Genomic DNA, 14,198 nt, shown 5'->3' on the forward strand with positions numbered 1-14,198 from the left:
GACTGATAAAGAATAGTAATGTGCTAGAGCTTGGGTGAAAATTGCTGTTTTATATATTAAAAACAAACTGCATTTAACAAGTAGTTACAAGGGGGCACCCGGACTTGAACCAGGGACCTCTGGATCTGCAGTCAAATGCTCTACTGCTGAGCTATACCCCCAACTGCCTGTCATAGCCTTCCACACACTGCCTACAAATGCAAACAAAGAGTTCACCAGCTGTGACATTTTGCCTGCAAGTTAGGGAGATGCTGTCCAGCACAGAGACTGCATTCCAGTCGAAGTGTTCTGTAAGACTGCTCTCACAGCGCATGCATGGCAAGATGCTGTGCTCTTCCAATCTAGCCAGTTAGCTCTTGGAAAATGAGATGCACAAGCTTTTACCACAGTCAATTATTTAACATTTTTAAATGAATGAGTCAGTTCACTGAGCCTGGCAAACATGACAAAACTATTTGCATAAGACTTTTTTTTTTTTGCGGTTATGGCACACACCTGTACAGTAGAGGGATAGGCTTACAGCCCAGTTATGTAAACAATACTACTGTAACTTCTGAGGCTGAGGCAATGCAGCGACCCACTGTATCGTTTGAATGCCAACGACAGTCAAGCCTGTGCATTGTTTCTGTGTAAAGGTTTTTACACAATTTATTTATTTTGTGTTGTTTTTTTTGGGGGTAAATCGGCAATCACTTATTGTATTTCAGCGCAGTTTCCCCCGCTCTCCACCCTAGTCTCTGTAAGTCGTCTTGGATAAAGGTGTCTGCTAAATAAACAAATAATACAGGCTGATCATTAAGTCACTTCACACATGCAAAGCAGGTGCTGTCAGCACTTTAGAGCCCATTCTGAATCCTGGCATGGGGCCCGCAAACAAACATCCTGTTTTTGGTGAAAAGAGGACCTTACACCTTCTGCATTGATGATGCCAAGAGCCCAGAGATTTGAAAAATAAATGCTCATCACAGGAGGACAAATAAATAGTTAGCAGTACTTACAGTAGAAATCATTTGGATTGAAATAATAGTTTGAGCATAAAGCAAGACAAGACAAAAATGCAAGGACACACTTTGACGTGAATAATAAAAAAAACTATAGTTGCAATTACCAGCAGAAATGTTAAGGCCCTGACTGAGCAATTCCTTGTTGTGTGATTGTTAAAATTCCTTTATAAGAGCAGTGTTCCAAACCCCTTGCAGGTGAATAAATGCATACCTACAGAAAGTAATAAATACATGCACAACACTGATCAGAGCCACAAACAGCGTCTTCAGTTCATCACACTAACCTGCTGTATTCCAAGGCACAGGTAGTAAATGCTGTCTGGATCGTATCTTTCCCCATTCGGTCGAGAGATTTCCTTCACAAACTGTGCCAGTCCATAGTTCAGTTCGGCAGCAGTGGAAGTAAGGATATCCTCTTTTATCATCATTGGTTTAGCTGTAGATATATATAAAATTAAAAAGACAATACAGTTCCCAATTTGTACTACAGACCGATTTATTTGACCACACGAAATCAATTCTAAAGCAAACTCACGGCCAAATCGTAGCTCTTCGTTTTTTCCGCCCTCATTGCCGGAATGCTTGGTCTGAGCCCAGTACTTCCAGGCGCTCACTCCGTAGGAATAATTTAACCCCGTGCATCCCGAATGGCTGCTCATCGAGTCTCGGGAGCAGCTCTCTGACAGCAGTATCCGTTTCTGGCCCTTGAACACAGACAGCAATGCTGGCATCAGCGACCTGATCTGCCAGGACTCTCTGGGGGGAGGTTTCCAGCAAAGTCTCTCCCCCCAGTGCAGACTCACCTTTCTTACAACTCTGGGAAGCTCATGTTCTGTATGATCGTCATCGGTGGTCACGAGTCCACAGTCGAAAAGGAAGTCAACGCTGGGATCTAAGGGGTCTAAGGAGAAATTCTTAAAATTGAATTCAGGAATTTATAATAAAATGTGTATATTTGTGTTTTATAGCCTTACGTACTTTTAGGAAAATCTGCTTCTAAGTCCTGAACCGGCTCATCCAAAACGTTTGCCATTTTGACTGCCATCGCCAGAACATCGTCTCGGGCTGGTCCAAACAAATCGCAGTCTTCCAGCAAGCCCTCTGCACTCTGATTGCTGGCGAGATCTAGGAATAGGTGGGGAACAAGCCTTCATCCCATTACCCATCTGATTTACGGAACACACCTTTTATGATTAGAACGTCAATTACTACAAAAAGCAGAGTTATGAAAGACTCTGTTCTGCAGTATTATTATACACTGCTATACACTGCTGTTCTGCAGTATTATTATACACTGCATTACAGTTTAAGAGTTTAATGGAGTAAGACCCCTACCACAGAGATCGGAGGATGCTTTATCCATCTCCTCGGCCTCTGCAATCATCTCCGCCATGGCAAGAAGGTCTGCCTCGAGCGGGTTGGATGGGATCTTCACTTTCAGCTCCTCAATCGTTTCCACGATCTTATCAGCACTCTCCAGGGTGGTTGGAAGAAACATAGGAACTGGGACCTATTTAGCACAAAGTACAATCAAATACAACTGTGGCTTTCAAAAGAGATCTTTGGCTGGTTAATTAACAAGGTAAGGTGTCCCAAGGCCCAGTGCTAATCAGGGTCTGTGAAACTAAGTTTCAGCGTTTCCTTCACCATAGACTAGACTGCATTGAAAATGCATCTACATGCTTCTACTCCGACTCCTAATAATTCATGTTCGTTTAATGTTCGCAAGTCTTTTGTTTCAGTCTGTACAATGCTTTTCTTTGCATTTATTTCTCGACTGGGTTTTTATGTCCTCTGGCAAGATTTCGGTTAACGTACACGCTGTGCCCAAGTGATCTCCTGATGTGCTAAGCACAGAGCTCTACAGTAAAGCACTTACTGGGATCGGCATGATGAAAGGCACTGGTGCTTGCTGACAGTACATATGCATAGGCATAGGCACAAAGACAGGGACTGGGATGGGGATGACAACCGTCTGTGGTTTCCAGTTTTCCTCTGAAACACACCAAAAGGGAGAAGTGACCAAAAAGCTGCAAAAGTTAGATGTTGTGACAATCATTCAGGCTTTGGCATGACTTCAGTTTTTATCAGGGTAGTAAAAACATTGCACTAAGATACATCGTATAGCTAATTCAGCATGATGCTGCTAATGTCTGATGAAAAATACAAAAACATTTATAGTTCAGTACCTGTCTGGCAACCTATTGACATCATCTCGGGTCTGCAGGACACCTCTTGGTCCTGCATCAGTGGCTTGCACATGGCAGCCTTGTTCTTGCGGGTGGTGGGTAAGGGGGGAGGAGACAGGGAGGGGGGGAGCTCGGCTGCTTGTGTCTTCTCAGCAGGCTGCAGCAAACACACATGTTCAGTTACCAACACAGCAATACTCCTAACTTCTACAACTACAAGTTTCATCCCGACACATATAACAAGGTGTGACATACGTATGTATATATCACCGTCGAGCTCTGTAGTTATCCACAAGAAATTGTACAGCGCTGCATTCTGTCGGACTGTTTTACCTGTGCCTTTTCTGTTTCATGCTAAAAACTGAAGCCACTTACTTCAAATTTCTTAGCAGCAGTGGCTGATGGTTTCGACTCTTGCGTATGTTCTGCAAAAGCAATAATGCAAGTTAAAGAATTTTAATAGTTACCAATTACCAGGAACTTCAAGATGCATATAAAATACTTTATAGTGCCTAATTTAAAAAAAATATGACTTTGCTGTTGTAGACTGCAACAGCTGCCAAACATCAAAATTAAGAGAATAGCTACATCACAACCCTCAGCCATACCGTCTCATTTATACACTGTACTGTGTATCTCTTATTTATTCATATGTGAAACAGCAGTCTGGCTGCGAATGGAAAATACTGGAAATTACGACTGTGGCCAAGGGGCTTAAATTAACCTGGACTGCATCATCCACCTGTTTGTTATCCCAAGGTTACCCCTAAAAATAACTTGTTATTGTTGCAATCCAGGTGGACTACCTGGTAAAGCAAATTGCTCTCATTAAAATGCAGCTGTGGATTCCAGCAGCATGGTGCAAGCTCCCAGCTGAACGTACTGTTTAGCAAGCTCTCCGGCCCCTTCTGAGTGTCCAGGTTGGGCTGGTTCTGCTGGCTGTAGAACCGCAGGAGGCATTGCTGGTTACAGTAGTGTTTGATCTCCCCACGCCAGTGTATGGTTTCCAAAAGCTTCCCTTGCCGTCTGCAGCCATGGCATCTGGCTCCCTTCGTGCAAAAAAAAAAAAAAAAAGAAGAAAAAAAAAAAAGGATGTAGTGATGTTAAATTACTGCTAGAAAACTGGAGTTTTTATAAACAAAAATAAAACAGACCCTGTACATTAACCCTGAATGGGTTATTAACAGGAAGTAAACGGGAATGTGGCAATGAAAAGATTATACTTGACACCATCTGTACTGAGAGAATCATAGAAAATAGGAGGCACATTTGTGCACAGGAAATTGTGGGAGACTGGAACCAACTCCCCAGTAATGTTGTTGAAGCTGATGCCTTGGGATCCTTCAAGAAGCTGCTTGATGAGATTCTGGGATCAATAAGCTACTAACAACCAAAACGAGCAAGACGGGCCGAATGGCCTCCTCTCGTTTGTAAACTTTCTCATGTTCTAATATAGCTGTGTATCAAGTGCAGTAAAGACTTCACCCAAGGAGTTTTCAGAACATATAGCAGCCGCAGTCGAGGCGGTAGGCTTTTCAGATTCATTCCAGCTGCCCAGATTGTCATGTTTAAATATAAAAAGTTGATGGGAATGTTAAAAGCACGCGCAAACCTTAAAGTACCAGAGCAGGTACTTGGTTTTGCATTCCTCACTGCAGAAATCCCAGGTGTTGCCATCCAGATCTTCTGTTACAGCTCTTTTGCATGTCTGGGAGCAGTATGTACAAGTAATGCAACACAGGCCCAGGTTCTTAGTGAAGTCCTGCTTGTACAGCAATATGCAGCCTGTGGAGAGAAAACGCAGCTTATTAGTTAAACCACAGTGAAACAATGAAGCTAAGAAAGGAAAAGATTTATTTGATCGAGTACCATAAGGCCAGTCTCTCCACACAACAGTAAAAGAATGATTTATTTTTCTGTTTATATATATATGTTGTTTAAAAAAGTGTTTCCCTCCGAACCAATGCACTAGATCACATAACTCAGGGATGAATATCAGACTCCTATTACATAGCAGTTTCACCAATTCCAGGTTTTACAAGAGGCTTGATTAGCCACAGTGTATAGGTAACAAGCTCAGGTGTGCCTTATTACACTCATAGTAAAACCAGGAATGGATCAAAAACTGCTAGGCAACGGGAGTCTTATTTCCATCCCTGGAACCCCAGTTGCCTTGTGTACTGAGAACATTAAAAACCGAAAGAATAAGTAAGTTCCACGCCAGCATTAATGACCTTCACTGCAGAAATTTTTTTCCACTCCTGAAAACTTGATCTTTTCGTGTAGCAGCTTCTCCTGTTTGCAGTGCTCGCAGACTGACACCACCCCGTGCAGCCTCTTGTAATCCTCACAGCATTCTTTACAGCAGAATTGGTAGATGGTGTTCTGATAAGCAAAGAGAATTAAAGAGTATTATAGCACAGCAAGAGGTTTGTGCTCATTGGAAGCTGGTTGCGGGCTCAGGCCATGTAAACTATAAAATACTACTCCCAATGCACGGCAGATTGAGTCAGGCCAGGTTTTAATGGGGGTTTCGTTAGACAAAGCCTGTGACCTCAATAGTTTGACTGCTCAAGTCTGACCCACTTAAGCTAACAGTAAAACCTAGCATGGGCCGGACTGCTGTGCACTAGGAGTCCTGTTTCCACTCCAGGTGCATATTGTCACATTTCCATACTGAACTTTGGAGGACAGGGAGCATGCAATAGTTTAAAAGATTCTGAATTAAACAGCAACGAGACACACTACCTGCCAGTCCAGTACTTCAGGCTTGCCGCTGAATAGATTGTGACAGGAGTGGCAGTTTAAATGAATATCACCTTCGGGGCTGGATTGCTGGTGGGAAAGAAAAGCAGTAAAAGATGAAAGTTTACTTCAATTACAGAGTAACCTGTCAATGTATTGACTACAAAGAATATAACCTTACATACAGTGTATGCAAGACTGGTTTGTCTGCTTCTAAATCAGTAAAAACATGGAAACAAAGTAGCAGATTTGGAGCTGGAGGCATTTAATAGTTTCAACCACAGCAGTGTATTCAGATCCAGGACTGTTTAGTTGAACAGACACCCTCTGTCACACTCAGCAAAACGTCACTGGTAAGACTGATTTTGTAAACAGTGCAGGGCTGTGACATGTGGAGCAAACCCTTCAGCTTGTTTATAAAAAGATTATAAATCGAGACCACACAAATTACTATGATGTTCAGCTGACAGCCTGTTCATCTTCCAGAGGTATTCCAGCACATTATCATTAATATTTTAAATACCTGAAATTTAGTCCAGCAGCTGGGACTGCAAAACTGACTGACCACCCTGTCGGTCTTGTTGTAATACCCTGGGTCTGACAGACTGCGCCTGCAGAAGCTGCACGGCTTGGGAGGAACTAAAAACAACAACACAAGACAGATGATCAGAGGAACTGTAGCTTTCACACTGGTAGGACTGCAACTCAATAGCTTTCCATTCACTAGCTTTAAGATTACATTTTAACTATGGGGCTGCTGTTCTTTTTATTTTCAAAAGCACCCAATAACAAAACAACTGATCAAGGAAAGTGGTGGTTTGGGGCACTTTGTGCAGCGTTGGCACTAAACAACTGGCTATACCTTTCATAGTTACAGCTGTTTCGATCATTTCGAAAAAGGGGCTTCAAGAATAGTTTGAATTCAAACCTCAAGATGAGTATATACCATCTCCATAATGCACTCGTGTACAGGTAGCTGCATCATGGTCCCTGTCATTAACTAGCCTGGAAATGCTTTACAAATAAAATCCATCAATGCACTGGGGATATAGTACGAAGCAATTTAACTGTGGGGAAACAGAAATTAATTCCCTTAGAAAACTAGAACCGGCTCCAAACTGCGAGGGAGGCTGGCCGGCTTGAGATGTTGAAGGGAAAGCAGATCGGTACCTGTGGGCCCTGCGTTCTTGACTTTGTGAGACGTGATGCAGCACACAGAACAGAAGAGTCCCATCTTGCCATTGCGGCCCACACTCGAGAGCATGTCGAAGTTCTTGCACAGAGTCTTGCACCACATGCACGGGTACACTTTGGTGTTTTTCTGGAACAGTGGAGAAGCAGAAATGAGAATCAACTAATTAAATAACATATACACACACAGGTGAATTTTACATACTGTGTATTCAAATAGCAGCCTTACTGAAAAAACTGCATGAATTATCGAATGATATACTATTCTCACAGTTCACTCTCGCAGCATCCTGTGGACTCTGTGTTATAATAACAACTAAATTATTATAGCGTCTTTCACACGAAGGTGTCAAGGCGCTGTACAAAACAAAATTAATTATATAAATACATATAAAAATAAAATCATAAAAATATTATAAAAAGCACTGCAGACTGCAGTAAAGAAAGAGAAAAAGCAGCAGAAAACAATCTTACAGGATTTTTTTTTTAATTTGGCTTCTGTTGTAGATTCTCTAATGTTGGTTGTGAGTTCCAAAGAGCTGAAGGTATCTTTTTAAACACGTCATCATTTTATCTGCATTTCTGGGAGCCCTACATCAACTGGGGGACTGCTCCTGAAGTAAACCCACTGAAATGTCTATATAGCAAGAAATTGAAGTTTGCACTGTATATACAGTACACTTCCGGTATGTTTCAGGAGAAAGAAGTAAGCTCTTCTCACCTTTTTGTACATGGCTAAGCAGGCAGAGTTGCAGAACCTCTTCTGCTGTCCCTCGTGAAAGAGGTACTCAAGAGGAAGCCCTTTGTTGTAGATGTACACCCCACAGTTATCACAGCAGTTTGTTTTCAGCCCCTTTGTGGCTCTGAACTTGGTAAAGCAGGTGTCACTGCAAAGACGGTGGACCATATTGCCACTGCTCACTTCATGCTGGATCTGCAAAAACATGTATTTGTTTATTTGTATATCATTAGGAAGAACCTCAAACTGGAAAAGACATGTTTTTACTTGTGCTACATATTTCATAAGCTTACCATTCAAAAAAAAAAAAAAAAAAAAATGCGTGTAAAGTTTCTTTCCCGTTAGGATATATGTCAAAAAGTACATACAGCACTGACAGTAATGGATTCAGCTCAGTGGTAAGAACGCAGACAATCACCAGAAACCAAGAGCTGGGAAAAACCAAAAAATCTAAGTGAAGTCAAGTACTGCCCATGACTAACCTGGGAAAGGAAACAATCACGTCTAAAGCTTTAGTGCATGGTGTGACTTTCTTTCACAGGATATCTTACAACAATTGTGCTAATGACGATTCTGAGTAAATTTCTTTGAGAATCAGCTTTTAAAAAAAACAAGTCCGCTGATAAGCGCTTAAAATCTTCAGGGAAACATTGTTGCGCTGGCAGCTCTGCAAGACGTCTCAGGATTGATGCACAGTTCTCTTACCTCTCCTGCTTTGTGGCAGATGCTACATTTTGGGGCAGTAGAATCAGCTGTCGGAACAGCCGCCTTTTGTAACTGGGCTTCGTAAAGTGAAAGGCAAGTTTTATTACAGAACTCCTGGAAAGAGTTTCCTGGTCCCGTCTGGGCGACAACGGAATCTTTTGTAGTCCAAATGTCCCTGCGGAGAGAGAGGAACAGCAGCCTCTGTGAAGCTAATACAACGTATTTCTTTCAGAAAGGTAGCATGCAGGGCATACTGACAGATCCCTCTAAATCCTGTCAGCTGAAAAGCAAAGGAGAATAACAAAAATAACAAATTATGAAGCCATTAGTGAAAACGCCAGATTTCATAACCTACCAGTATATTGTATTTTGCCTTAAGTGTAGCCTTGTGCACTGTAGACTACAAACAGACAAGAAAGTCTAAAGTGATTGATAATGGAAGTAACTACTGTATGTATCGCGTTCTTTAAAAAAAAAAAAAAAAAAAAACACATCAAATGATTTCTCCTAAGTTGATATGTACAGTTCACCAGGTCTTATTTCACAATCATCCAGCCCACTCAGGGTCCTCATGAGAAGTTTATAACCTGAGAGACCGGGTCAAGTGTACGTAATAATAAAATACATAAATATATATATAGCCAAAATTACTTTTTGCAGAACACGCAAGGCTTCTTCCTTGGCGGTTTCTTGGAGAAGGCAGAGAGGCAGATGGAAGAGCAGAAGAGCTGGGGCATCCCTTTCCTTTGGTAGGCAGTCTGCCCCTTCTGCAGTGGGGTCCTGCAGTTTGCGCAGTACATTTTGGTGAGTGAGCGTGGCGGCGCGCTGTGGGGTGTGCTCGGTGGCGCGCTGTGGGGTGTGCTCGGTGGCGCGCTGTGGGGTGTGCTCGGTGGCGCGCTGTGGGGTGTGCTCGGTGGCGCGCTGTGGGGTGTGCTCGGTGGCGCGCTGTGGGGTGTGCTCGGTGGCGCGCTGTGGGGTGTGCTCCTCGGCCGGCTGAGTGCACCGGGAGGGACTGCAGCAATAGCTGGCGTGTGAGGCTTCTGGTTGCGCAGAGACATCCGACTGGAGCGTCGCAGGGTGCTGCACGGGACGAAGTCCTCATCGTTGGGATCATCCACCATGGCGTCAGAGTCGTCATCAGATAACTGAGCTTTAAAAGGAGAGAACCGTTCAGGTTACAGCAGGGTGCACAGCTGTGCAGTGTCTTATGGGGTCACACCGGGTGAAGGAGATAGAAAACCTAACATTCTTTGCACACCACTGTACCTCAAAAAAAAAAAAAAAAAAAAACAGCACTCACCACTGTCTGAAAGTCCTGTCGATCCCCGGGATTCGATTCTCCTAAGGCGTTCAGTTCTTCTCATTTCCTAATAAAATCAGAAAGATTTGCCTTTTAAAAAAAAAAAAAAATGCTTACAATTTGAAGTGGTTGTGACTAAAAATAAAATAAAAAAATCCATAAATCTTAAAAACATATTTTGCAAACACATATTTAATTTTAAACAAATGCGCATCTAAAACAAATCTCTGTTTGAAGCTTTTTAGATTGTCTTGCACTTGTTTGGTTATTTCACCAGGACAGTGAAACTGTCCCCACCCTGTAGGATTAGGGTTGGCTGATTAGTGAAATAGTAATAGACCACGTAAAAGTAAGGCAAGTAAACAGCAAACTTTTTTTAACCAAGTACAGAAAACATGTGTGCTGTAACACGTGTTTCTTTCAAAACTGCACGCGACACCAACATGGCGTATGAACCCCTTCATTAATTACAAACACTACCCCAATATACAGTCTTGCAACCATAGACAGCCGTCAACTTTAATAACATACAGTACATAAAAAAATATACCATACCTCCCCAGCAAGCAATACAAAAATCTTACCAAAGGTGACATTAGGTACTCAAAGATTAGTGCTAATCAGAGCCTGAAAAACCAGCAGTAAGTCAGATAAAAAAATAAAAAAAAATTACAAGAAAGCTTTACCAGGAGATATAATACATTTACCAGCATGTATAACAACTTTACCAACTTGACAAAGTTTTGAAATTGACAGCTCCTAGGAAACGGAAGAGCACTGATGCAGCGAATGCAAACTGTCTTATGTTCTTTAGTATAATAATTTTAGTAAAGCCTGTGTTACCATCCTGCCTTTGGGCTTTTCCCCTGAAGCATCAGTAATTTTTTCTTCTGGGCTCGAGGCTGCCGGATTCCCCCGTGTCTGATCTGTGCAGGAGACAGGAAAACGGTCAGAAGATTGGCTTTAACAACTTACAAACAAGACCCATCTTCTGTGTTCATTGTGTGTGTTTAGTAACACGTTTTGTTTCAGCAGTGTTTAAAGAAAGGGGCTGTAATTGCAATGAGTCAGGACTTTGCCTGAAGGAAAACGATAATAAATCTCTATATGGTCTTTCAAGCTTGCCTGAAGTCAAAACCGAATGCCTCCTTCACAGCTTGTATTTTATACAGCAACTGGTAACTGATCAGAAATAACAAATGTGTAAAGTGACCCCCTCATACAATGAACATTTCATCTAAACAAAGGTTGAACAACAGTAACAGCTTGTACTGTGACTGCAGAATCGCCTCACCTTTAGCAGCTGCTGGTGGTGCCTCTGCCTTTTCTTCCGATTTGGCCCTACTGGCTTGTTGGCTTTTGCTGCCCTCTGCTGCTGTATCACCTTCAGCTTTACACTCATTTTTTATCTGCACCAGGCTCTCTACAGCAGAGATATGGCATTCTGCTGAAGAGGCAACTTCTGCAAGCTTGGTCTCCCCCTGCTCAGTCTTGATCTCCCCCTGCTCAGTCTTGATCTCCCCCTGCTCAGTCTTGATCTCCCCCTGCTCAGCATCAAGCTCTTTGGAGTAAATCTCTTTCTCACCTACCAAAGGCACCTCTTGGTTAGATACAGCCAGGGATAACGATGAGGGTGGGCTTAGAGTGCTACTTTCAGCTTTCAATTCGGGCTTCACTACCAGTGTACTTTTTGTCTGCTCCCCTTCCGTTTGTGGCTGTGGTGCCTCCTCCGAGCTGCCAAAGTCATTCCTCGACTCCTTCCCTACCAAATCCTCAACCTCCTCCTCCTCCTCCTCCATCTCTACATCCCCAGCCTCCTTTGGCATCACTGCCTCGGCTTCCCCGCTTTTAGGCACATCTGCAGGCCAGGGGCCCGCCGATCCAGACGGCTCTGGGAACACTTTGCTGTAGAACTCCTCCACCTGGGTCTTGGACAGTTCCAAGGAGTCCGGGTTCTCCAAGATGCTCAAGCTGTCCTGTGTCTTCTGCCTGACCCTCTCGGACTGAGTCAGAGTGGGCGTGGCAGCGCTGTACTCCTCCAGCCCCAGCAAGGCGCTGCTGGGGACCTCCATGCTGGTGGGCATGGTCAGCAAGTCATTCCTCAAGGCCTCATCTGCAAGCTGGAAGGGGTTTAGAGACCCTGGAAGCTCACTGGGATCCATAGTTTGGCAGCAAATCCACTGCAGTGAGAAACAAAAATAAAGATAAAATAGGATGAACTGATATAGCTAAGACAAATGCTTGTTTGTTTTTTCTCTAAAAAAAAAAAAAAAAAAAAAAAAAAAAAAAAAAAAAAAAAAAAAGAAAAAAAAAAAAAAAAATCGCAGATTTGTGGCTGCTGTTATCAGCTTTATATAGTTTTAATTTAATAATTGCTGAATCGGAAGAGTGTGTCCCGTACTGAAAACATTTGACAAAAGGCATAAATTGGGTTTGAAGATAGAACCGTAGTAGATTGATAGTACATTACTACCACAAATAAATAAACAAAAACAACATTTAGGTAATTAAATGGGCGTCGCCTATGACATCATTCGCAACTGTCACCCAAGATAAACCACAGGAGTAAACGCGTGCTATCCATTAACCCTGTAAATCCTGTGCACACAGCACGCACGCCAGCGCTACATGGGGAAAGGCCATTTTGCGATACGACAGACGGGTCCTGATATTAATTTATTTCAAAAAATGGCATATGCGTTTTCGAACTAATAACTGACAAGCTGAAGGTCATTCTTCACTAATTTTGACTCTCAAGTACAACGCTAGCAAGTCAAAGTATCCACATTACCAAGACAACTTAATACCGGTACCATAACCTGTGTTTTTTATTTTAATAATATATCAAAATGTGCAAATCTGTTATTTAGGAGCCAGGCCCCAGTGAAGGAGCTGTTATTGTACTGAACGACAACATCATTTCACAACAAACCGGCCTGTATGCCAAATGCCTTGCAGAAACACACGTTTGGTGGATATCTGAGCTCCCTACGGTATCGGGTATTTTGCATTGCCTACCGGTATTCCAAATGGGAGTCTGTAAACAGAAGACATTTTGTAACTCCCATTTTTATTTTTGTTCTAGAAATTAAGCACCCGGCGCAAGTTTCACAGTTTTTTTTTTTTAACCCTGCCCCCTCGCTGTCGGCTGATGAGTCCCATCTGCAAACGCGTTACCTGGATAGTGTCGAGATTCCTATCACACAAAGTGACATTAATTTCACAGTGCTTGTCCAAATGAACGTGGTGCCTGTGACTTTAAAAACGAGCCGATTTTGCAGCACTAGCCGTTCTGGTGCAAACAGGCAAGGGCCTGCTCTCCGATTGGACCGCGCTGGGGCTGCTGTGAAGGAAGCCTCGCGAGATCTCAATGTTCCAATCGACGAGACTCGATTTGAGACGGTGAGAGGCAAAACGCGGACTGGATTTTCACCGTTTTTGTAATGGGAGCGACAAGAAACTAGCTTCTGACAGTGAAGCACACTTAAAAATCGAAAAGAACAAAAACAAACATCCACATTTACGCGTATCCACACTGCAATACGTATCACCCCCGCCCGCTGTCATTTTGCACGACAGTCGTGCAAAGTTGTAATAACACACACGCACACATTTACCCGTGCAACATGTGATATCATGATTTACCACTTTACAATCATGACGAACCAGTGTGCATGCCAAAACAGATGGTATTAACTGTTTAACTGCTACCTCTGTGATACAGACTATAGCTTGGGAGGCCTCTATTCAAAACGCATTCTTTAAAAAAAAAAAAAACTTTAAAATGAAAACATATCTAGCGTTTGAAAATGTACATATGCATTTACGGTAAACTAAAGAAAAGGCAATACTGAAAATGCAAACTGAGTTTTCGCATTGACCTTCTGCAACGCTCAGCGGTGCGGTGTTTGATTGCATCGTTTAAAGCTGATTTTAACAAATAAACGCCAAGCTTTTTAAAGCACACTTTGCACAAGTCCGCCATTATTATCGTAGGCACGCAAGGAGATCGAAAAATGCTACTGTGCCAATTTTCCAAAAGAAAAAAAAAAAAGATGAATAATGCCAGCTTGTAATAGAAACCGTGCTTTGACCAAAAAAATCTAACTTGCATGCAAATGATAAACACTTCAATATTCTGTTACAGTAATAAATTAATACGCCACTCACGAAAAACACCCACCAGCTCCAGATCCTGTGTCGTTCCTCAATTTCCAGCTACCTCCTCCAGCTATGCTGTTACAGCCAGGGAGAGTGCCGGCTAAACACAGACAGAGAGTGAGTGTGTGTGCGTAAACACTGCAAGGCAATCGTGATAATTGCGT

At 42.6% G+C, this 14,198-nt stretch overlaps 1 protein-coding gene and 1 non-coding gene across 5 annotated transcripts in view; both read right to left on the bottom strand.

Moving 5' to 3' along the window:
* LOC121318949 (zinc finger MYM-type protein 3-like) overlaps window positions 1-14,139 on the bottom strand; it is a 22,875-nt gene extending 8,736 nt beyond the window's left edge. For 2 of the 4 annotated variants that reach the window (XM_041256169.1, XM_041256173.1), the window contains exons 1-21: window positions 13,051-13,179; window positions 11,168-12,053; window positions 10,717-10,799; window positions 9,874-9,940; window positions 9,225-9,723; window positions 8,574-8,748; window positions 7,851-8,063; window positions 7,109-7,259; window positions 6,462-6,577; window positions 5,942-6,028; window positions 5,428-5,578; window positions 4,806-4,978; window positions 4,077-4,242; window positions 3,569-3,618; window positions 3,194-3,350; window positions 2,884-2,999; window positions 2,340-2,514; window positions 1,983-2,129; window positions 1,808-1,905; window positions 1,540-1,708; window positions 1,289-1,440 (exon numbers count right to left, since the gene is read on the bottom strand). In XM_041256169.1, coding sequence (XP_041112103.1) covers window positions 1,289-1,440; window positions 1,540-1,708; window positions 1,808-1,905; window positions 1,983-2,129; window positions 2,340-2,514; window positions 2,884-2,999; window positions 3,194-3,350; window positions 3,569-3,618; window positions 4,077-4,242; window positions 4,806-4,978; window positions 5,428-5,578; window positions 5,942-6,028; window positions 6,462-6,577; window positions 7,109-7,259; window positions 7,851-8,063; window positions 8,574-8,748; window positions 9,225-9,723; window positions 9,874-9,940; window positions 10,717-10,799; window positions 11,168-12,035 — 3,813 coding nt within the window. In that variant the 5' untranslated portion in view covers window positions 12,036-12,053; window positions 13,051-13,179. Of the gene's footprint in view, window positions 1-1,288; window positions 1,441-1,539; window positions 1,709-1,807; window positions 1,906-1,982; window positions 2,130-2,339; window positions 2,515-2,883; window positions 3,000-3,193; window positions 3,351-3,568; window positions 3,619-4,076; window positions 4,243-4,805; window positions 4,979-5,427; window positions 5,579-5,941; window positions 6,029-6,461; window positions 6,578-7,108; window positions 7,260-7,850; window positions 8,064-8,573; window positions 8,749-9,224; window positions 9,724-9,873; window positions 9,941-10,716; window positions 10,800-11,167; window positions 12,054-13,050; window positions 13,180-14,043 lie in introns of those variants that run through there. The other 2 variants (XM_041256172.1, XM_041256170.1) reach the window with 2 other exon arrangements.
* On the bottom strand, window positions 90-161 carry trnac-gca. The gene has a single exon. It is a non-coding gene; the product is annotated as a tRNA-Cys (tRNA).
* Window positions 14,140-14,198: the final 59 nt, after the last annotated feature.

The sequence above is a fragment of the Polyodon spathula genome, chromosome 7, assembly GCF_017654505.1.
Source record: "Polyodon spathula isolate WHYD16114869_AA chromosome 7, ASM1765450v1, whole genome shotgun sequence".
NCBI lineage: Eukaryota > Metazoa > Chordata > Actinopteri > Acipenseriformes > Polyodontidae > Polyodon > Polyodon spathula.